This window comes from Rhineura floridana, chromosome 1 (assembly GCF_030035675.1).
Source record: "Rhineura floridana isolate rRhiFlo1 chromosome 1, rRhiFlo1.hap2, whole genome shotgun sequence".
Lineage (NCBI taxonomy): Eukaryota > Metazoa > Chordata > Lepidosauria > Squamata > Rhineuridae > Rhineura > Rhineura floridana.
In genome coordinates this window covers 246,613,795-246,638,185 of record NC_084480.1, presented here as the reverse complement: position 1 = coordinate 246,638,185, position 24,391 = coordinate 246,613,795, and the positions used below count along the sequence as shown (strand labels likewise).

The window sequence follows — 24,391 nt, the reverse complement described above, 5'->3', positions numbered from 1 at the left end:
TGGTCCAACAACATCTGGTGGCCCACTAGTTGAAGGCTGGGTTAGAGTATTAATGATGAATGCTGCCACACACGCAGTAATTTTGTATCGCTATTCTTCTCTTTCAATAAAAGAAAATTTTGCTTTAGCTTGGTGTGGGCCTGCATGTCTTGAGTTATATACACACTATTTAGGCATATTTCAGGGCAAAGCGCTTGGTTTGTTTGTTTGTTTGTTTATTTATTTTACTTTTATACCACCCCATAGCCGAAGCTCTCTTATCCCTAGCAAAAGATCCTCCTCCTCTCAAGGAGGCATGTTTAATGGGATACGTGGGTGGTATGTTCACACACTTGGATTCCCAATAGGCATGTCTGTTAACATGCCCTCCAGATCAGCCCCAGCCACCATGGCCAATGGTCAGGTAATGATGGTGATTATAGTCCATACAAATCTCATTCAGCTTCCACCCAAGTCTGGATCAAAGGGTAAATGGCAGAGGAGAATATTCAACAGTAAACAGATATCTGGTGCGTACACTCAGAGAAGTATACCACAAACATGACATAATAGGGCATTTGTCAGGCTAAGCGCTTGGTGAATAAAGAAGTGTTTGAGGCTGATTCAATTTATAGTAATTAGATAACTCATGGCAAAACGATGTTAGTGCTACAATTTACAACTAAACCTTTACTGAGCACCCACAATGTACCATATGTTGCAGTTGATTCTCATACAACACCACCATCATAAGGTATTATGCATTTTCTCTAGAATTTCTTTATCAAATTGTGCAGTGGCTAATAATAAATATACCCAAATTTCAGGCAAAGTGAGGAAAAAAAGGATGGAATTCCGTATCTCTGCTTGCTCATTTTTAAGAGTTCTGGAATTCTCGCCTTGACTTCTTGAAATGCAAAAATTAGTACACAAAGCTTGTAGGCACAGTTGTAATGCACCCTTGAGGATGGAGACTTCACATCCAGTCAAGACTACTTGTTCAGACTCCTCTTTAGCCTCATGAGCCTCAGAACTCTGGGAGTTTCTCCTTCAGGGCCTATCATTTTCCTTCCCTACCACCTGTATTTCTGTTCTCCAAACCTTTCACTCCCATCTTCTTCTTTTCTCCATCCTATGAGCTTGCGAATGCCTGACACATGATCAGACCCCTCTGCTCCCTCCACCTCCAGTTCCATGTTGTTTACAACTCCACCAAGCATTTCCAAGCGAGGCAACAGTTCTCCCATCTGCCCCATCCTAGCAAATCTACTCAAAGTTATTATCCCAGGATTGTCTCACAGTTTTTACACTCTTACAGATCTGGGCTTCTCCTTTCTCCTCCTTTGCTTCTGTTAGCTGTTGGCCAAAATTGCGGTTTCTCATCTCATTAATCATTTGCTGAGCTTGAGCCAGCTCTTTGGCAGCATCTCTCGAAGGCAAAGAAGTTCCTTCTGTAGAAGTACCAGCTATCTGTTCCAGGAGAACTACGATACGGAAACAAAAACACATTCAAATGAACAAAACTCTTTGACAGGCCCCTCGTCTCAGAGCTGTGTTCTTTTTTAACCTAAAAAGTCCCACTTTCCATTCAACACACATTTGACGATGCAGGCATCATCCATCAAATGATCCTAGTGAAACTGCACATGCCTCTTCAGTCTGCACCACTTTGACTACTGTTGGAGTTTTTTTTAAGAGCTGCTTTTTAACATGCAGAGTATATCCCATTTTTTTTAGTAAAGAGTTAGAGCTAGTGCCTATGTTGTGCTTGTCAATGGGATGCTGACAAAACAACATCCCCTTGGTGAACTGTCTACCCCTGAGCTGTACTATTTAGAATGGTCCCTTGGACCCACCTGAAGGGTGATTTTCACAGGTACGCCTGCCATCAGATCGGGTACTACTGCCATCTAGCGTCCGAAGGCAAGAATGCACTAGAGTCAAACCTGGGGCTCGAGCCCCTCCCACTCCAGTCTTCATGATGACGAGTCCGAAGTGGTAAATCTGAAAGTAACCAAAGGGCAACAGCCCACGCAGCAAAGAAAATATACACAGCAAATATCATAGAACTTGCAACATAAGAACAGGTTTTAACTAAAGCAAACCAGACAGAGCACGAATCCTATAGGTTGAACTATATACAGGCCACTGAACGAATTTCCCCAGAAATCCCCCACAAGGGAGGGACGTGATGGCAGGCGTACCTGTGAAAATCACCCTTCAGGTGCGACCAAGGGACCATTTTCCACAGGTAGCCTGCCATCAGATCGGGATATACCAACGTAGTCCCCTAATAGGGAGGGATTCCTAGGAAGTTACAAATCAGAAATAACGTGTTGCAGGACACGTCTCCCGAAGGAGGCGTCAGCTGAAGCATAGCGATCAATCTTATAATGCTTCACAAAGGAGTTAGGGGTAGCCCATACCGCCGCCCTGCATATGTCTGTAAGAGGAGCATTAGTTAGGAAAGCCGCCGTAGTGGCAGCAGACCTGGTCGAATGAGCCGTGATGTTAGACGGCACTGGTAAATTAAGTGACTGATATGCAATAGAAATACAGGCTTGAAGCCAACAGGACAAAGTTGATTTGGACACCTTTTTCCCCAAAGCTCTTGGATGAAAGGATACAAATAATGCTTCTGTCTGTCGGATGTCCTGGGTGCGAGAGAGGTAAACTTTGAGCACTCTCCTAACATCTAGCGAATGCCAGGCCTTTTCGAGGGGGTGGACCGGCTTAGGACAGAAGGATGGAAGCACAATGTCCTGGCTACTGTGGAAGATTGAGTTGACCTTAGGGCAAAAGGATGGATCCAGCCTCAGAACTACTGAGCCCTTATGGAATACGCAGAGATGACGGGCCGATGACAAGGCCTGTAACTCCGAAATCCGCCTCGCGGACGTGATAGCCACGAGGAAAAGGACTTTAAAAGACAACAGTCTGAGAGGCACTGAGGCAAGCGGCTCAAATGGAGGTCGTTGTAATGCCTGCAAAACCTTGGAGAGGTTCCAGGATGGAAAATAGTGACGTACAGCTGGAGAGAGGTGGGAAGCTCCTCTTAAAAAGTGTTTGATGAGCGGGTGAGAGCTCAGAGGTGCGGCCGATGAAGAAACAGACAGAATTGACGAGATGGTGGAGGCCTGTCTACGCAGAGTGTTTGGTCTGAGTCCCAATGTGATGCCTCTGTATAGGAACTGTAGAACGTGTTGTACAGTGGCTTGGGGTGCTGAACAACCTTTAGAGGTGCACCAGCTGGAAAAAGTACGCCAAGTACTCTGATAGATTCAAGTAGTTGACGATCGTCGTGATGCTAAAATAGTGTTTATGACCCCTCGAGAAAGACCCGCAGATTTCAACTGTGTCCGTTCAAAAGCCAGGCTGTCAGGCTCAGCCAGTTCGGGTCCGGATGCCAAACTGGTCCTTGGGAGAGAAGATCCGGCCTGCTTGGAAGGGTCCATGGATCCTCCATTGACATCGAGAGGAGGTCCGAAAACCAGGGTCTGCGAGGCCAGTAAGGAGCTATGAGTAAAATCCGTGTTCGTTCGAGTCGGAGTTTTGTCAATGTCCTGCCTAGGAGTGATATGGGCGGGAAAGCATACAGGAGCCTGTGTGGCCATGGTGTCGTCAGAGCATCCACTGCTTCCGCCGTTGGCTCTAGGTACCTTGAGAAGTAACGAGACAGTTGGCAGTTGTGGCTGGAGGCGAAGAGATCCAGCGAGAGGGGGCCGAACCGCCGCTGGAGAAGGGAGAACACAGCCGGATGAAGCTTCCATTCTCCCGGATGGACCGTTTGCCTGCTGAGCCAGTCGGCCGTAATGTTTAGAGTTCCGCTGAGGTGTTCTGCTTGTAAAGAGAGGATGTGGGACTCGGCCCAGTCGAAGATTCGTGTTGCTTCCTCCTGCAGAGCCCTGGACCTTGTGCCTCCCTGTCTGTTGATGTGAGATTTCACACAAACATTGTCCGTCCGAATGAGGACATGTTGTAGGGCGAATAGAGGCTGGAAGTGTCTCAGAGCGAGATGAGCAGCTCTGAGCTCCAGCCAGTTGATATTTTGACTTAGTTCCTGGGTGGACCAAACGCCTTGGACAAAGGTCGAGTTGCAATGGGCTCCCCAGCTGGACAGACTGGCATCCGTGGTGATTAGAAATCTGGTTGGGTCCCGAAACGGTGTCCCCTTGATGAGGGAAGTTGTGGATACCCACCAGCGGAATGATTGCTTCAGAGCTTGGCCCAGCGGAATTATGCGATGGTTGGACTTGGAGATGTCCGCTTGAAAGGGTAGGAGAGCCCATTGTAAAGGTCTCGAATGATGTCGGGCCCACGGAACGATGTGGATCGAGGAAATCATTGCCCCGAGGAACTGGGCCAGAAACATGACATCTGCTGTGGGGCGATGTAGAAGTAAAGTTGCCATGGCTGTAACGGAAGCAATACGGTCTGGGGACAGAAAGAACATGGCTAGGGATGTGTCCAGTATTGCCCCTAAGTGCTGGAGGCGCTGAGTTGGTTGGAGGTGACTCTTTTCGGTATTGATCAGCCAGCCGTGAGAGTGTAGTGCCTCTAGGGTGAACTGGATCTGCCTGTTGGCCAAGTCCCGGGAGCCTGCTCGGAGGAGGAGGTCGTCGAGATAAGCATAAATGTGGACCCCCTGGAGGCGGAGATACGCCAGCATGGTGGCCATCACTTTGGTGAAGACTCGGGGGGCCGAGGAGAGGCCGAATGGAAGGGCCCGGTATTGAAAATGGAGGTGGCCTAGTGCAAATCTCAGGAACCGTCTGTGACCCGGGCAAATTGAGATGTGTAAGTAAGCGTCCCTCAGGTCGATGGATGCGATAAAGTCCCCTTGTTGTAGAGCTTCTACAATGGATGCCAGAGATTCCATCTTGAAGTGGCGGTATTTGACGAAGCGGTTGAGGCCCTTGAGGTCTAAGACCGCCCTCCATGAGGAGTCTCGCTTGGGAACCGTAAAGAGGACGGAGTACACGCCTTGTAGTCGTTCGGATGGAGGAACAGGCTCTACAGCGGCTATCTCTAGTAGATGTCGTATGGCGTCCTGCATAACCTTTTTGCGTGCCCTGGAGATGGGGGAGATGCAAAATTTGTCCGGTGGTGTCCGCCAAAATTCTATATTGTAGCTCTGGATGAAGAGGAGCCTGACCCAGGAGATGTTTGTCAAGTTTAGCCAGATGCTGGAGAAGAAGGAGAGTCTGCCTCCAATGGGGATGGAGTCAGAACTGCCTGCGCTGACGGGTTCCTCTGCCGTATGCCTCCCTGCACACAATGGGGAAGGTGCGAGAACGCTAGTTACACTGCCAACTTGGCCACGAGCTAAGTCCACGCACACAATGGGGAAGGTGCGAGACCGCTAGTTACACTGCCAACTTGGCCACGAGCTAAGTCCACGCACACAATGGGGAAGGTGCGAGACCGCTAGTTACACTGCCAACTTGGCCACGAGCTAAGTCCACGCACACAATGGGGAAGGTGCGAGACCGCTAGTTACACTGCCAGAAGAGATATGTTTATTGTAAAAGCGCAGTGTGGCCAGGGCGAGATACGTGCACTCAATGGGGAAGGTGCGGTATCGCCAAGGTGCACAGACTAAATAATGTGCCAGCTATAGGTGGAGCATAAGTCAATTGGAAGTGCACCTACAAACATACACACACACAATAGGGAAGGTGTGGTATAATATGTATCACCTGATAATATATGTATCACCTGACAACTCAGGTCTCCCAAGCTATGAATATTTTGGTAACAGGAGACTACACAAGTCTCACAAGTTAAAAACGTAATGAAAAGGAAAAAACGGCAAAAAACGAAAACAAAATGGCGGCCGCGATATCGGAGCACCTAAGTAGGGCTTGAAAAAACAGCCGGGAGGCAGCTGAAATGATATGCCGCCTGGTAGGACCACAAAGCAGGTGGTTGAAAAAGAACAGGAAGCCTAGAATCAGGATGAGAGGGGCAATATAGGGTAGCCTAAATAAGCCCAAGCCGGGCTGAATGAGCAGCCGGGCTGATAGGGAAACGTAGGAGCCTTTAAGGAGAGTAGATTAAATAAAAATGGCGGCCACAAAAAACGGAGGTGGCGGGAAAAGAGACTGCTATAGCAGGCTTCAGGGAGCCGGGACTAAAAACCCCCACAAACAGAGCCGCAGCCGCCAAAGCCCCCACAAACGAGAGCTACGAGGGAGCTGTAGCCACGAGCTACCCAACGTAGAGGTTAAATTGAAAACTGAAAAAAGGAGGGGGGGAGACCGCAGCCGCGGAGCCCCCACTAAACGAAAAAGCAGCAGCCGCTGCTGGACACACTCTAAACGCAAACGTGAGGGGGGGAAGCGATAAGGAGGAAACAACAAAAGTGGAAATAATAACTATAAACTGAAAAAAGGAGGGGGGGAGACCGCAGCCGCGGAGCCCCCGCTAAAACGAGAAAGCAGCAGCCGCTGCTGGACACACTCCGACGCAAACGTGAAGAGTGGAAGCGATAAGGAGGAGAGTAAGGGGAAAACGATAAGGAGAGTAACAATAGAATTAGAAGTAAGGACTTAGCTACGCTCTGTCTAAATTTCGATCTGCCTTGGACGAGGGCAAGAATGAAGACTGGAGTGGGAGGGGCTTGAGCCCCAGGTTTGACTCTAGTGCATTCTTGCCTTCGGACGCTAGATGGCAGTAGTACCCGATCTGATGGCAGGCTACCTGTGGAAAATCACTTAGTGCACAGATCGCCGTCATAGCCATCTCCAACAGGCTGTGGCTAGCTCTTTGCAACATTATGAGGACAATCCATTCGATTCAAACTTCTAGGCAAAAGTGGTCAAAGCAACTAATGTAAATGTCACCTTTGTACTTTAGGCTAGTTTCTACACACATTTATATACCCCTCTCCATCCTTGATCCAGACAAGGAACAGGCATGATTTTTATTTCTTATTTATTTATTTATTAGATTTATATCTGGCCCTGCCGCCCAGCAGGAGCCCAGGGCGGCATTATCATGGACACATTGCAGCCAAACAAATACACTTGGGTATGAAGCAGAGCCAGTGAGGGCTATGGCCTGGGGAGAGTTCTGAGGGCCAGACAGAGAGGCTTGGAGGATTCATTTGGCCCCCCAGGTCTGAGGTTCCCCATCCGTGTTCTACACATTTCAAGTTGGGTGGAGAATTGCCAGAAAGATGCCATTTTCAGGCACATTCCTGGAGCAAGCATAATGTCATATCTTGATGTAGGTAGTTATCATTCGTAAGAGTTTCTCATCAATAGTCACATCTAAAGCCACTGCTCGCAAGCCCCAACTTTCATAACATATTCCATAATCAGAGAAATATACAAATTATCAAATTCCACTAGTGAATGAAATGAGCTGAAATTTATCCCCACGAAACAGAATTATAATCCAGTAGAATGATGTAGGAGAACAGCGAGTTACTCTTACCATTAATATTGGTGACAATGCTTTGAATCTTTGAAACCAAGTCTTTCCCCCTTTGATTAGTCTTACTAAAGTTATTGAACAGCGTCTCTGCTTTCCTGTAATTGTTTTCAGCCTAATAAGAAAAAAAGAGTTTAAACATGAAAAAGCACTAATCAATATTTAGTTTAAAAAACCATTTGCTATTATCAAATGTTTCCTGATAGCAGCTAACATAATTTGTTATTATGTCATGATGAATTACAGAAAATTGGTGAATTTTATATTTACTGGTCAAGATTCTAGAAAAAGAAATGTCAGAAATGTTCGCATCAAGTTGTCAAAGGCTTTAGAAGGCAGGGCACCCTGAGCCCTACTTCCCCCAAACCCAGACCCCCTGAATCAAGAGGAAACCAAGATGTAATGCTTACTAGTGATTCATTATGGTAACTACAACTGCTTTTATTTCCCGAACTATGTACATATTTCCTCCAGTTATCTATGGCAGATTACCCCAAGTAAAAAGAGGAAAAGGACTAGTCTTTAGTTCTGCAATGTACCCTGCAAAGTTGCAGTCGGGACCTTCTTGGACGCTTCCCAGTCTGGCTTTTCAACAAAGAGGCCACTGCCAAGGATATGTCTCCACCCACATCCTCAGGAAAATAGTGTCATGTCCTAAACTAACTGGGGCAATGGCAGTTCTAGGTCTTTGATTATGTATGAGCCCCACCAGGATATTGGCACAGAGTCAGGACCCCCAGATTTGAATCTTCTGAGGCTCTTAGGATCTCATGATTGGGATCCTAAAGGCATTTATCTCCCCTCCAGATTGAAGACCCCCCTCAATTCACCTGTCTCCCAACTCTATTTTTCCCATTAAAATCACCACCTTCAGACCTTCACTTTCCAGCTTCCTTGCTGCTGTTTGGGGATGTTCAAGCAACCATGCTGTTGGCTCTATTTTCATGTCTGTTATTTCCATCTAGCCTTAAAGTGGCCCCTTTCCCTGTGCCTTTTTCTTTCCAGTGGCAGTGGGGCAGTGGAATCTGTTCCAGGTTTTAGTCTGAATTTTCAAGGAGCCATCCAAAGTGCTTCAGCATTGCCTTTTTCAATCCTCCTTCAGAATGACTGTTTCCTACTTCATCTTGTCTTTCCCCTGCTAGCTCTCCTCCTTTCTATCTCTGTTATTCTCCTCTATCTATTGAGCTTTGTCTCTTTCATTCCTCTCCCCCACCCCACACACACACCTGTGCATTCTTTCTTTTCCTCTGTCCACCTTATGAGACTGACACAGGGAAAGGGGGCTCCCACTGGGTGGGATCTCTCATGGTCAATACAAGTAAATGACATTTAATTCCCATAGCATGTTCAAATTAAGCTTTCATTTGGAAATCTAGACAAGGTACTTAGTGGCCTTTGACATTTTCTGACCAGTAAATGCCAGCATTCATCAACATTGCTTACACTTGCTGCAACATAGATAAAAAAAATATAACCAGCTTACCTTCTCTTTTAGAGCATTAATATTTTGGTTAAGTTCAATCAAGTCTGTCTCCAGTTCATCCACCTTTGGGCTCTGAGTGGTAATAATGGAACGATAGCGGCTCAGAAGAATCTGAAAATAAAGGGAAATGAAAAAGGGATGCATGACTGAGGCCAAAACTGAATCCTAATTCAGTGTGGAATTAGGTGTGGGCAAAATTCAGTGTGGATAAAAATCTATTTTTCCTAGACAGCAATCCTAAGTCATTTACATGGGAAAAAATTCAGCTGAAAGACTTAGGCTGCAATCCGACCTACACATGTGAGCAATTATCATAACACTTGGTTAGACATACTTCAGAGGAAGCATGCATCACAGAAAGCTGTTCCTTCCAGGAAAAATGCATTTAGAGTTTGGTGTCAGTCAGAACAGACTCAAAGAGTTGATGCATCCAACGCCTCTGTAGAGCATATGGCACCTCCATATAACTCACAGTATCACTAATCTAGACTGTATGGTAAACTGCAAAGAATCAGAAGATCAGTTCAGGCATCACAGTAGGATGAGGAGGCCATGCAAAACTGCAGTCTATTTGGGGAGGGCATACAAAATCCATCTAAAATGTCTATCTTAGGATACAACTTCCTACACTTGCAGGTTTGTGCTAAAAATGAAGAACAGGGGTCACGGGAAGCTTCTGTGTAGACAAGCCTTAACAGTGTCTTCAGTGAAGAAGAGTATAAGAAGATTCCTTACTGCACAGCGTCCATTACTACACAGACCTATTTAATTATATCAGACCCAGGCCTAGCAGCTGAGGCCAGGGGACCTGACACCCTTACTGGTGAGTGCTAAGAAGTGGACTCACGGGGGCTGCTAAGTCAGCATTGTGCAATCATGTGGCTACTGACTGGACAGCAGTAACCAGCATAGTCCATATCATGGCCAGTGCTAGACACTGCTGACCTACCAGCCCTTGCGTGCCTGCATAGTGCTCACCTAAGAGCTCCTGTGCCTCTGCCACCTTACCTGCTCCTCCTGTTTAGAGGGACTGATAGGAGCTGAAAACAAGGAAAGCAGGGGAGCTCAAGTTGCCTCAGGTGAGCTTGCATTCCGTGCAGGCCCAGCTCCAACCTGTGGTATCCCTGGTCAGCTACCAGAGCCCCAGTGCCCTGGCAGGCTCTACTGTCACATTGACACCTACTTGCTGGCTGCCCCCAGGGCAGGCTCATATGGGAGAAGGCAATCTTTCAGGTACCTGAGTCCAAAGACACATAGGTTTTTAAAAGAAATGGACCTGCACCCAGTGTAGCTGTTTAAAGACCAGCAAGATTTATTCCCCTATGCCAGTCTCTGGTAATTCCCATCATCCAGACCACTGTTGATTCAGGCTGACAGGAGTTGGAGGCCAACAACATCTGGTGGGGACCAGGTTGGGGAGGACTGAACTACATTATTACTAACTGCAGTGTCCAAGAAGTCTTCGAAGGCAAGCCCACGAACAATGCATTGCAATTGTCTTGGACTGGGCTACTAGGGTCTTTCCCACAGAACTGGCACAGAAAGGAATCACATAACTGTCCCCATCAGTCACAACCTCAGCACATGGGGTCACTTCACAGAAAAGTGCATCTTGCACAGCTGCTTCTAAAGGGCATCTCATTGCATAAATCTGAAACCTATTTCTTCACGCTTCTTCCTGCCCTTCCTCGCTTCCCACAAGGAAACATGGGAAATGTTTTTCAGGTTACCTTCAGTTGCTTGACCCGGTCTTCCAGTTGCTTCATCTGCTCCAGTGTGTGGGCACTGGCATTGACGTTTTGTATCTGGGACTTAATCAGATGGAGCTCGTTCCCCATTGTACTCAGATCCTTCAGCAAAGTAATTACACAGCTATCACAGGCTGAATGGAAAAGAGCATACCCAAGCAGTGTAAAGTGTTAGTTTGTAGCATGTGCAGAGAATGAGCTACTGAGCACAGTAATGGAACACCAAAAGAACACCCTTCCACAAATTCTCATCTATTGCTACAAATGAACAACAAAGGCAAGGAAAACTGAAGACATCTAAGACAGTAACCAAATCCTGAGGCCCTCCCTAGTATGACCTGTTTTTTACAGCGCTGCTTTTCCCTTTCCTGTAGGTCAGGATAGCGGGAACCTTTTCTTACCCCAAGTGCTGCATTTCCCTTTGAGGTAGTCTGTTAGAGTCAGCAAAATGGTGGAGGCAAGGCCAGAGCTGGCAGCGCGCCAGAGGCACCTCTCTCTCTCTCTCTCTCTCTCTCTCTCTCTCTGAACATAAGTTCATAAGAACACCCTGCTGAATCAACCCAATGGCCCATCTAGTCCAGCATCTTGTCCTCACAGTGGTCAACTAGTTGACCACGGGAAAACAGCAAGCAAGACCTGAATGCAGAGCGCTCTCCCCTCCTGTGGTTTCCAGGAACTGGTATTCAGAACCATACTGCCTCTGCCAATGGAAGTAGAGCATAGCCATTGTGGCTAGTACAGTAGTCACTGATAGCCTTCTCCTCCATGAATCTGTCTAATCTTCTTTTAAATCCATCCAAGTTGGTGGCCATCACTGCCAATTGTGGGAGCGAATTCCATAGATTAACTATGCCCTGTGTGAAGTACTTTATTTTATTTATTTATTTATTTAAAATATTTCTATCCCGCCCCTCTATCCTATAACAGGGCACTCAGGGCGGCTTACAAAAATAAAACTTTCTTTTATCTGTCCTGAATCTTCCAACATTCATCTTCATTGGATGTCCCCAAGTTCTAGTATGAGAGAGGGAGAAAAGCTTTTCTCTCTCCACCTTCTCCATGCCATGCATAATTTTATACACTTCTATCATGTCACCTCTTACTGATCTTTTCTCTAAACTAAAGAGCTTTAAGTGCTGCAGCCTTTCCTCACTGGGGAGTCGATCCACCCAGTTGATCATTTTGAGTGCCCTTTTCTGAACCTTTTCCAGCTCTACAATATCCTTTCTGAGTTGAGGCAACTAGAACTGTACGCAGGATTGAAAATGCGGCTGCACCATGGAGTTATAAAACGGTATTATGATATCGGGCAGTTTCATTTTCATTACCTTTCCTAATGATCCCTCCTTGGGCAGTATGGAAGCATCCTAACAGATTTGTCTCTCCTCCTCCAGGTCATCTGGTTTCCTCCAGCACATAACATATCACCAATGAAGGCTTCCTTAAAAACTCACTTCATAGCAGATGAAAGGAGGAGGGGCTGTGGGATAGATCTAAATGCACTGCAGGCTGAATCTGTCCCATAGACCCTTTGTCCCTACCTCTGTTTTAGGTGTTTTTGAACAAGCTCATTGTAAATGCAAGTGCTGACTTTTCTAGTCTCCCATTTAAAACAATTTATGTTGTTTTAAAACAATATTTAAAACAATTATGACTCTTTCATGAAACCCTGTATGCTTTATAGTTAAAAACTGAAAAAATACATCGAAGAAGTGTAACCATTCCACATAAAAAGGGAAAGAAAAAAAACAAGAATTATCAAAATAGAAATGATTCACCCTATGGATTACATGGCTAGCAAGTTATGAAAGCTAAACTACATTCACAATGCTTATTATTACAACTTATTCAAAACATCATAAATCCTGAGTACATATCAGATATTCAACCAGAACTTTGAATACTACCACCCTTGGCTTCTTCTGGGAGGAAGGGTGGGGTAGAAATGTAATAAATAATAATAAATAATATATTCAAGAAACATTTGCCACTAATAAAAAACAATCATTTCTCCTTTCTTGAAGCCTCAAAAATTATGTCACTTTAGCTATTACAACATAATCCCAAACTTTCTCTCTCCATTCTTTGTTGGTATCATGCTCCAATATTTAGCATATAATATCCTTGCAACTACTATAAAGAATAAAAAATGTGAACACAAAAAAGAAAGAAAGAAAGAAAGAAAGAAAGAAAGAAAGAAAGAAAGAAAGAAAGAAAGAAAGAAAGAAAGAAAGAAGCCCTGTAAGCAAACATTCAGACTATCCGGGCACCATTACTTACAATCACAATCTTCTAGAGGATCTGTATCTTTTGGTTCTTGGCTTATGCATTCTGGAAATTAAGGGGGGGGGAATTGGAATTACATAATACAACACATATATCCGGTATGAGATTTTGAAATGACATTCAGAATTCGGATACTGCTATATAATGGATACTCTATTTACTGAAAATTGAACATAATTCTCAGCACCTTTTCTAGTACATGAAGAGGGAACTTGATTTTTCAAGAGTTATTTTTCTGCCAGCTACTAGGCAATGTTACCCAGTTTGGTTTCTGTTGGCTTTTTAAATCTAGTACATCATCTAAAATTAATTAATTTCTCTCTTCAGTTCTGTTGTCTACCTAACAAGGAATTTATGTGTTTTACTTAAGGCTAGAGACAAATCAGGGTAAGTACAACCTCATAACTGCAGAGTTCCTAGACCAGCTTAATCCAAGTATATCTGGTGTCTCCTCCTACACTTTATCTTAATACTGTGACTAAAAGCAGACTTTGTGGCTTCAAGATCAACTTAACATTTTTCTTTCCTGCTCCCCACAGCCCTCTACCTCGTTTAACACCCAGCCTCATCAAGAGTGCTGGAGAACTCGAGAGTGAGCTCACTGTTTTATGACACTTTGGTTGGTCCTAATAAAGGTATTCCCGACTGTGGATTTTCTTCCTCTATGGACCAACACGGCATCCTTTGCTTTTTGAGCATCTTGCTAGATATTATTAGAAATGGTACTCAGGCTGTCCAAAATGAGTAACAACTTTGGATCAGAGAACTAGTTTACACTGTCCAATTCAATGGTTTTCTCAGGGTTATCACTACATATAATTCTCTAGTTGCCAACTTCTGTTGACATGAACAAAAATGCCAGGGTATCTTGGGCTATTCAGAAGTCTCCTTCTGTGAAAACTACCAGAGGTAATAACCCTGTTATTGTTCACTTATGTGGTGATGAAAAGGAGGCAACTCAAGAGCCTCTAAACATGCTATTTAAGTATCTTTGTCCCTTATTTAGCTCTTGAACATGTAAACAAAACCAGTAAGGCTCATAATATCACAACAACGTAAAATAGGCCCTGAAAGTCAGCAATGAAAAAAGTTGGCCCAAGAGACTAGGCTAAAAACATTAATCATACTGCATACTGGAATTTTAAAAGTGGGATATATTTATTCCAAATCTGAATAAGGCACTGGAATGTACTAATGACAAAAGATAACTGAAATCAGTAGAGGAGATTGCATTTAATCTCACCACATCTAGGACCTCTTCTGCTTCCATTGGTTCCTTTAGCAGTGTTTGGCTCCTTCCTATGCTGATCAATAAGGGGCACATGATACCAAATTCTTGCAAGCTACACAGCAAGTGGATTGGACTGTGAAAGACCAACCCAAATTGTGTTTGCATTTTGAGAAATTTGTAGAGCAGTACAATATCTCAGAGAGGTCAGGTCTCCTGCTCCCCTGGTGCATTCGCTATAGCTGTCCAATTTCCCTGCTTTTTAAAGTTTGATAGAAATATCTGTGGGCTATAGGTATGTTCTTAAACCGCAAGGGTTTTTTGCCTATTAGTGAATAAGTGACCTCAGACTGCAGTACCTCTCAAACCACTAAAAGTAACCTCAAAACAGGCCGATTCTCACATTCTATGACTTGGCAAATATTCCAAGTTGAAAATTTAGTCCATATTATGAATGCAATGGATTAGAATACTTAAAATGCACCAATCCTGAGCTACATGGAACACAAGGCTTTTTATAAAATATCTGTGTGTCTGCTACCATGGCCAGATGACTTCAATCTCCTTAATTGTCCATTTGCTACTGTGTTAATTAAAAGGAACTATTCAGGCTATGAAAACATGAAGCTAGAAGCTCAAACTGTAAAAAATTGCTGGGGTCATAGTCTATCACAAGTGCACCCTAGATATGCAGTGCATTATATACTTAATTGGCATTTGCCTTTAATGTAACTTTTATTATAGCCTATGCAGTATTAAGAATAGCCAAATATGATATAATTAAAGGCTTCAATAGTCTAGTGGAAGACTACAATGATGTCAGAACCTACTAAAATAACAGGTCTGCTAATCACAGATGATACTACTGCTGATGTGGAGAAGCAAATGGCTGGAAAAAGCAGTTCAAAACTTGAAATTAAACTACAGAATATTCTGAGCCAATATCTAACTTGTTCTGTCAATGTTTAATTTCAGAAAGAGAATATACTTTTTCAGAATATATCTACGAATAATATAATTCTAGTGAAGGAGTTTTTGCATAATAAAAACCAGAAAGACAGTTAACATTACCTTTGAGAAAAAATGAAATGATTGAGATGCTTTCTAAGTATGGTTATTTTTTATCTATGTCAAAAGCTGCCTGGGCTAGAACTGGGAACTTGTTCAGACGCTCTGTTTGGTTCGCTACCAGACCTGCAGCTTGGAACATCTTCCAGGCTTTGCCAACCAGGATGGCCCTGGGGAAGCCCCCTGGAGGCTTCCTATTTGGATTGGAAACTTGCCTGAGCAACAAAGTTTTCCTGGCTCTGATATAGGAACATAGGAAGCCGCCTTATACTGCGTCAGATCATTGGTCCATCTAGCTCTGGCAATACTGACTGGCAATGGCTCTCTAGGATTCAGACAGGAATTTCTCCCAGCCCTACCTGGAAATGCTGGGGACTGAACCTGGGACCTTCTACTTGTAAATAAGATGCTCTGCCACTGAACTATGACCCTTCCCCTGTGTTTCTGTGCATTCCTTGGCTCTTACTATTAGCCTTGTTCCATGGCTTAACTCGCAGGGTCAACTCTTGGCTTACCACTGACAGTGGCCTACAGTTCAGCCTTCACACAGTGGATTGAATCTAGTGGTTTGAAGTTAGCTGAACTGAATTCCTACTGAAATCAATGGGACAAGTTAAGTCACGACTAACTTATTCCACTGATTTAATCAGAAACCAAGTTCAACTAACTCAATCTGGATCCAATCCAATGTGTGCACTCATATTTGTGCATGGGCTCAATGTGTGACGTCTCCCTGCAGAAGCTACACCAGCCTTTGCCAACTTGGTACCCTCTAGGGGTTTTGGACTACAGTTCCCATCAGTAGCAGCCATTACAGCCACTGCATGTTGGAATAAAGGAAAGAAACTTTGTTCACAGTCTACTTTTGTCTAAAATAAAAATAAACCAATTTTTGAATAATTCTATAAGACTGTTTAAAGGTTAATTTCTTTTATGGCCAGAGTCTGTTTTCATATATGCAATTTATACTTCTTGTTCCAGAACTATAGGGTCATTGTAAACATCTCAAAACACTCTATCAGAATTCAAACTAGGTAGTTTGTTCTAGCACTTAGTTACACAAGGGGAATCACCATTCCTATTTTCATAGGAGACTTCCTAAAAGGTAACACTCAAAAAGTCTCTTTCTCATATGGTTTCCTTTGTGTTGTACAGTTCAATGAAGTATAGTCACTATGAAGGAATATCTGTAATACATACCCCCAGTCAGGCGATCGCAGTTCATGAGCTGACCATTATCAAGGCAATTACATTTCTGACAGTATCCTCCATATTTCAATGGATTTCCAAAATAACCAGGAGCACATCTACAGAGAAAAAGTTACAATTGCCTATTCTGACAAAAATAAAATTTCAGAACATATATCATCAAATATTTCGCTAAATTTGGAGTTAGCTACAACATTTGAAGGACTGCAGAAAGAGAATCTGCCTGTTGACCAAAATCCTGGAAAACTAGACTGTAGCTTGCTTCTTTCAGACCTTGTATGAGACAGAGGACCGGTCAGTGAAGCCAGAGTTTTACATATTAGATAATAACTAATTGGTTGTTCCTCATTGTCTGGACAAGTACTTCAGGACACCTGGAGTCTCAAAGTAAATTAATATGTGCCCATGAAATTTAATATTGTGTCACTATAAACATAAGGAAAGAGAATTTAATTTTAAGGTTTTGGAGGAAAAGAAATCAGTAAACGGAGATAAAGTTTCAAAAACCCTGAATTAAGAGGAAAAAACATTGCAAAGTGATATTACCCAAACTTTTTTTTACTGCATTGGTTTGGCCATGGATACTTGTCTTTGAGTTTCTAAGCGGAGTTTAAGCTGCCTTGTTTCAAACCATAATTAACATCAACCACCCTTTGCCAGTTTGGATGAAACAACAAACCATGGTTAAGCATAAATGGAAGAGAAAACGTCCTCTTTGCAGATGCTCAAAGTTTGCCTAGGTTCGTTGTCATAATGCAAAACTATGCTTTAGTGATTTGTTCAAATGTGGCCATCATATTACGTAGAGGGCTCAAGCCAGAGAAAAGTAAGTATAGTTTCTTTTGAAATCAGTAAAATTTGAGCACACTTAAGATTTCTTTGGGCTCCATTCATATTTCATACAACTGCTCAGATCCAAAAAGCTGCAATGTACATGAAAGGGTTCTAATGCACAAGAGGAACTCTATGGGTTGCATTCAGTGCAGCACAAAGGCAATCATTCTGTCAGCACAAGGATTTCTCCTTATGCGATGTAACAATCTCCCCCTCTCCTTCCCTGCACAAACCCTAACCCTCCAGAGCATATTTGTGGATGACACGAGGCGTGCCTAGTGGGGAGAGGGGAAACCACATTGCACTAACTGTAGCGCAAAAAGTTAGTTGAATACCACCCAATGTAATTCACATCAATGTCAATCTCAATGAAATGTACACATTGAAACGCTGAATGGAATGCAGCAGCTTGTATTTGCAGAAAGCTTTCCATGTGCTTTCAAGCCTCACTGCACTTGGCAGCCCAAATATGTGAATACAGCATACACTTAGAATACATAATGGCCTGGTTTGCATGCCCTTCTAAGCCACACTATGGCTTAGTGTAAACGTTCAAGTGTTTGGGCTCCTAGTGAGAAAACTACAGCCACTTTGCTCCTCCCCAGTCATTATGTTACAGTGCTGCACTGAGCTTGGCTTAGTGTGTTGCCTGAATATGGGCTCATAGTTTAGGTCTCTCCAGACTAATCATGAGCGGTAACCAAGGTTTGTTCTAGGTTTATGGCTTTTGGTTAATCTGGAGAGAACTAAACCATGAACTCGGGTTTGGGTAACATACTCAGCCAAGTCACAGCTTATCTCAGCACTGCACAGCAGCAAAACACCCGGGGAGAAGGGAAGCAGCCACACTCTCTTCCCTGAGAGCATGCACGCTCATACATTCACAATGATCCATGGATTGTGAACCAGTCTAATGTTCTGCAATGTACCCTTTCTTTTCCATCAAGACGATCTGCTTGAACTTTCTACTTAGAAAAACAATATTACCTTTCACAGTGCACCCCAGTATAACCTTCTTTGCAGAAGCATTGGATTTCTCCACTGTTTTCCACACAGCCACTAGCAAAACTACAGCAGGGTGGGGGGTTGGGAAATAGTGCATATGAAATATGTTTTATATGGCAGGCATATTTAGACAGGTTTCAATATTTTGCAAGAACATGAAATTTAAATTACTGTAAGAATTTCAAATACATTGAGAGTACAAGTATACTGCTGCCTATCTGTCTAGACTTTTAGGGAACAGTTTATTTTTTATAACAATACAAACATTTTAATAGAATATAAGTAATAAAAATGGTGTCTATTGATGTGTTATTATTGAGCAAGAATAAACATCTCATCTATACAAACATTCACTTGTGCAGTACCTGATAACCCAATTGAACTGAAGATGTGTTGTATGATGGCACCTCTGCAGTTCACTAGATTCCATCCAGTGCAAAAGCACAGTACCTGTTCCTGACCCAGAGGCCCCAAGGAGATGAGAGGAAGCAGGGGATCTGTCCCTGCATCAAATTCACAGCATCACATTGCTCTGACAATGGTGTTACATCTGTTTCTCCTAGTTAAGTTCCTCAGTTCCATTCCTCCAAGAAAAGAGCCTCATACCATTCTGCCTCTCCCCATTAAATTGTTCAAAGCATGCACAGGTAGAAGATCACCCTGTAAAATATGCACCACTATTTGCTAAAAATAGCATTTTTATTTTTACTTTTTTTACACACTACTGTGGAAACCTATTGGCAAGTTTAAGAATTGTGACAGAGAGAAGAATGGGTCAGGTTTCCTTCCATTTAAGATTCCATTTGCTTGCATGAAAGGAAAAGTGGCTCAGACTCGATTTGAACCAATACATGCTTCACATAAAACACTTTATTATTGTTGTTGTTGTTATTGTTGTTATTATCAACAGTTACAGAAGGTCCCAGGGCACATTGAAATGGAAATGGACTGCCTTCAATTCGATCACGACTTAAGGCAACCCAATGAATAGGGATTTCATGGTAAGCGGTATTCAGAGGGGGTTTACCATTGCCTTCCTCTGAGGCTAGTCCTCCACAGCTGGCTAGAGCCTGCTCAGCTTGCCACAGCTGCACAAGCCAGCCCCTTCCTTGTCCGCAACTGCCAGCTGGGGGGCAACTGGGCTCCTTGGGACTATGCCGCTTGCCTACGGCTGCACAGGTGGCAGGGCACGTAACCCCTGAGCCACTCTCTGTGGGGGTGATCTTTAGCTGGCCCTTGACACCCAGGAGACACGAGCAGGGATTTGAACTCACAGACTCTGGACTTCCAGCCAGGCTCTCCTCCCCTTTGTGCTATACCAGCTGTCTCAGGGCACATTATAACAATTTTAAAATACAGAATTAAAAACAAATTACATTTGGATGTACTCTTACATCTATTTGTTTCTTTAAGATGTGTAATGTTTTTAATGCATTTGTGTACATACAAAGTGGAAGATTTGCAGGGAGTTTCCTATAGACTACAAGTGACCATATAAACAACATCAACTTCTGCTATTTAGAAAAGTATTGAGGTGTGCCATTTACATTTTATTTGACCCATTTACATTTGAAATAACAACTGAGTGAAAGCAAGATTAGTGACTTGACCCTAAACATGATTCTTGGAATTAAGCTGAATAGTTCTTGAAAACATGAAAAACTGGAGATCTGTAATCTACCCTCTTGTCTCTTAAATATCTTCTAAATGTAGCTATAGGCACATGAAAAGTAGCCATGGGCTACTGTGGCACTGATGAAGACAGTTAATGTTTCTCTTCCTGCCATTTTCCCAATTTAACCCCCCTCCTCTGAAAGCTGCTGTTCTGTTAGGTGTTGTGATCCTGACCTCGAATTTATAACATCTAATCTAATTTGCCCCTTATTTTATATAATAAATATATTTAGAATTGGAGCCTGTTAAAATTCCTTTGTGATTTTTGTAACAGGAAATCTGTAGGGGTCGTTGTTTATTTTTTACAGAAAAGTAAACTAATTTGAGTTCAGTATAAATTTATACTAAAACCCTGCAGAATTTTGCTGCTTTCCTCAAACATTAATGTCATCACTTTTTAAAAAAATATGCTGTCTACTAGTGATTTTCTTAAGTGCTCTTGCCCTCTACTTCTGCATCTCGGAAATGCTATTGGAGGCCCTCAGTCATTAGTTTTCCCAATTTTAAGTGCTACAGAGTCTCATTATTTCACTGTAATCTTCGTCCATTCATTCCCCGTGAAATTTAAAAAAACAAAAACATGCTGCATTTTGCACCAGCTGCTCTGCCCATACAGTTATTCAAAATGGACACCCGGTCCTTTGACAGGAGTTTAGGAAGCTGTTACTGGCGAATGGAATGGGGCAGATGGCAGCTGTCTGATCTTCCTGAAATACCACAGTTTGGCCAAAAGTATATAGGTGGGAAATCAGTGACAACACAGAGCACGATAGGTGAGAAAGCAATTCTATCTGGCTGGGTGGACAGAACACACTGCAGTATGTGATGGTGTGGTTGTTTGTCTTTTTAAATTTCATGGGGAATGAGTGGACGAAGATTACAGTGGATCTGAATTTTTGGAATGGGGCTTAGCTAAAAATGTTTGGGATCCTATGAAATAGTGAGACTCTGTAGCACTTAAAACTGGGATAACCAAGGACTGAGGGCCTCCAACAGCATTTCCAAGATGCAGAAGTAGAGGGCAAGAAAATCACTAGTGGACAGCATATTTAAAAAAAGGTGATGACAATAATGTTTGAAGAAATCAGCAAAATTGTGGAGGTGTTTTAGTATTGCCAACATGTAATCTCGTTGCTGAAAGAATTGCACTGACTGTCCATTAGTTACTGGGCCAAGTTCAAGGTTCTGGTTTTGGTGTACAAAGCCCTATACAGCTTGGGACCCAGATACCTGAAAGATCGTCTTACCCCTTATATATCCAGTTTATCACTGGGCTCTGCAAGTGAGGGCCTCCTGCAGATACCATCTTATCAGGAGGTTCATTTCACACAACATAGGAAACAGACCTTTAGTGTTGTGGCACCTACCCTTTGAAATTAGACAGGCACCATCTGTGTTATCTTTTCAGTGCCTACTGAAGGCCTTCCTCTTTCAACAACCCTTTTAAGTAGAGACCTTATCCCAGTCTGCATCTGTGTTGGAATTTGCTTTTTAAGATGTTTTTAAAGCTGTTTTCTTTAAACTATGCTTTGTTTTAATATATTTTAAAGTCTGTTATTAAGATTTAGTGTGTTTTGTTTGCAGCCCTGGGCTCCTTCTGGGAGGAAGGGCAGGATGTAAATCATCATCATCATCCTCAGGAGAAGCCAGCAGGATGGTCCGTGGCACACCAGTGCCATTCGGAAGCCTCTGGGCTGCTGAACACTGACTCAGCCAGGAGCTGTGCACAGGGACCAGAAAGAAAAAAGACCGCCATTGCAAATACCTCTACTGTGGAGTAAGCACTCTCGACTGACTTCCATGGCAATTATTTTCTTAGAGCAAACTTTTCCCCGATGTAACTTTTGCATGGATCGGGACCTGCAGGAGTGCTCTGAACACGAGCAGGATGTGGCCTAAGTCCCCCCCCTCTTGGTTCTTCCTCTACCACATCCCTGGAACGCCCTTTTTGGGGCCTTCTGCCAGCTTCTGGGCGCTACCCTTCTGGCAGGCTGGGCTTCCCGGTGGACCCCCGGCTGAGTTGGCTGGGTCCCAGCTCCATTGAGCCAGGATGAGGGGCTTCTGCCAATGGAGCTGGGACCCAGCCATCTCAGCTGGGGGTCCGCCATATCCAACTTTCCTCAGCCTGGGGTAAATAGCAGTTGGATTATGCCCTATCATCAGAAAATAAAATATATCTAAGGAATAACGTGCCCAGGGAAACCCCAAGCATTAAAAAAGTAACAGCACGTAGCAAATATAATTCTTTTCCTGACGATAATGATGGCCTGATAACTTAATCAAGGCACCATGTCCTGAGCACAATGCAAACACTCCCACAACAGTACCTGTTTGTATAAGGACAGCGACACATCCTGCAGGTTCCTTGACTGTCATCTCTGAAGTAGCCTTCCTTACAGCGTTCACATTTCTCGCCGGCTGTATTGTGCTGACAATTCTTTAAAAAAAAAATATTGTGCTGACAATTCTTTTTTAAATATATGTAAATATAAACCAGACAGTTAACAGCAACCCGATTATCAGCCAGAGAAAATGAAAACTGATCTGCCCCAAGCTTTTGGACCATTTCTTCTACAGTTATATTATTACAAAAACAAACTAATGAATAGAACTCCATCCTCAGTCTCCAAGTTAAAGAAAAGTTGCTCAATTGGTGCCAGAGATGGTAAAAAAATACAATAGCTACACAGCTGGTCAACCTGTCACCAGTTTAAAAAACTAAACTATGAAGAATTAGGCTTTTCTTTGTTGGAAGTGATGCTAATGCTCATGAGCAACATCGCATTCATTCCACAGCCAATTCATTCTCTGTATAAATGAATATCCAACTATCATTTTTTCTGATTAATATTTTAATTTGAATAGCTTTGTATACTCACATATCTTGATAGTTGGCCCAATAAATATACTGGTACATCTTAAAGCCCTAGCATAGGATTTAAGACTACCAACACCACAGGAACAACACTTATGCAGGAAGGCCCTACCATTAGGCTATTACCTCAGATGGCAGAGGGTGGGGGACAGCAATAGCAACCCCTTCAGCTCTTCCTCTTGAACTCCCCAGCCATTCTGCTCTGCTGGAAATCAGAGCTATATGTGCCACAGGCCTGTTATATGTTGCCTAAATAAGCCTTCTACCCTCAGGTGCACTGGAGGATGCCATCCCCAAAATGACTGTCCATTTTATACTGTTTTTTGAAATTCATATTCTGTTGGGTTTTTGTGTTGTTTTTAACTATTTTTACTTGTTTTTATTATATTTTGTACATTGCCTTGAGACAGAGATGTGGAAGATAAGTCATCATCATCATCCTGTTGACAGTGGTGAAGTAAGCTTCAACTGCCAGTCCTGTCAGGTTCTATAGACTGGGCAGGAGGGGGGGATCTTATACTTTCCCTCAGGCAGCAAATATCTTGGGCTGGCCCAATCCCATTGAAGTGATTACGACTGCTATTGTAGGGGTACTTACACTGTTCCTCTGTCATGGCATGCAAGCGTACTCTGGGGCACTGGCAGGTGAGTAGAGCTTGGACAGAAAGTGGGAGACCCCATTACCTTCTCACATATGACATTGTATGAGCCAGCGTGGTGTAGTGGTTAGAGTGTTGGACTAGGACCTTGGAGACCAGGGTTCAATTCCCCACTCAGCCATGAAACTCACTGGGTGACTTTGGGCCAGTCACTGTCCCTCAGCCTAACCTACCTCACAGGGTTGTTGCGAGGATAAAATTGAGCGAGATTCATGTTTGCCACCTTGAACTTCTTGGAGGAAAGGTGGGATATAAATGTAATAAAAATAAAATAAAATAAATTGTAAGAACTGCTGGAATGTTCCAGAAGCCTGCTTGTCCTTACACATGATTTATCAGAAGTATGTACATCTCTATTGTCAGTTTTATTTTCATCGCCCTTTCCTCAGGATAGCATCTGATGAATCTTTCCCATTTTACTCTCACACCAAGCCTGTGGAGTAGATTAGTCTGGAGCTGCTGATCCAGAGCTGAGGTTCACAGCTGATTAACTGTTTGGACAAAACTAAGTGATTCTATGCTACTTGCTATGCATATGACATTACTTTAGCTGCTGCACCTTCAAACTGCTATTGGAGTCACAGCAACAAAAGCTGATCAGAGCATCAAACTGCCACCAAGGAATTAAGATTTTTTACTTCATGGCAGGTAATGGGGTCTCCCACTTTCTGTCCAAGCACTCTTGCAAACAGACAGCACTCTGCAAAAACTAATTTTTGAAAATGAATTGAAATGATCATCTTGCAAATTTAATTTGAAACCAATAGTCCAAGCTACATATGCATACAAAATGAAAGCTGTATTAATTAGTAACAATCATATGGCAAACAGCTGTGTGGCTATTAAGGCAGTAGAAGCAAGACTGAAAAAGTGAACTTTTGCAAAACTATCTGCTGCTTGATCTTC

The 24,391-nt window shown here is 43.2% G+C and overlaps 1 protein-coding gene across 2 annotated transcripts in view; it reads right to left on the bottom strand.

The window, feature by feature from the left end:
* LAMA3 (laminin subunit alpha 3) overlaps positions 1–24,391 on the bottom strand; it is a 207,480-nt gene that overhangs the window by 61,675 nt on the left and 121,414 nt on the right. For both annotated transcript variants that reach the window (XM_061596969.1, XM_061596976.1), the window contains exons 43-50: positions 22,279–22,388; positions 18,260–18,340; positions 16,430–16,536; positions 12,928–12,978; positions 10,630–10,781; positions 8,900–9,010; positions 7,420–7,531; positions 1,296–1,463 (exon numbers count right to left, since the gene is read on the bottom strand). In XM_061596969.1, coding sequence (XP_061452953.1) covers positions 1,296–1,463; positions 7,420–7,531; positions 8,900–9,010; positions 10,630–10,781; positions 12,928–12,978; positions 16,430–16,536; positions 18,260–18,340; positions 22,279–22,388 — 892 coding nt within the window. The remainder of the gene's footprint in view (positions 1–1,295; positions 1,464–7,419; positions 7,532–8,899; positions 9,011–10,629; positions 10,782–12,927; positions 12,979–16,429; positions 16,537–18,259; positions 18,341–22,278; positions 22,389–24,391) is intronic.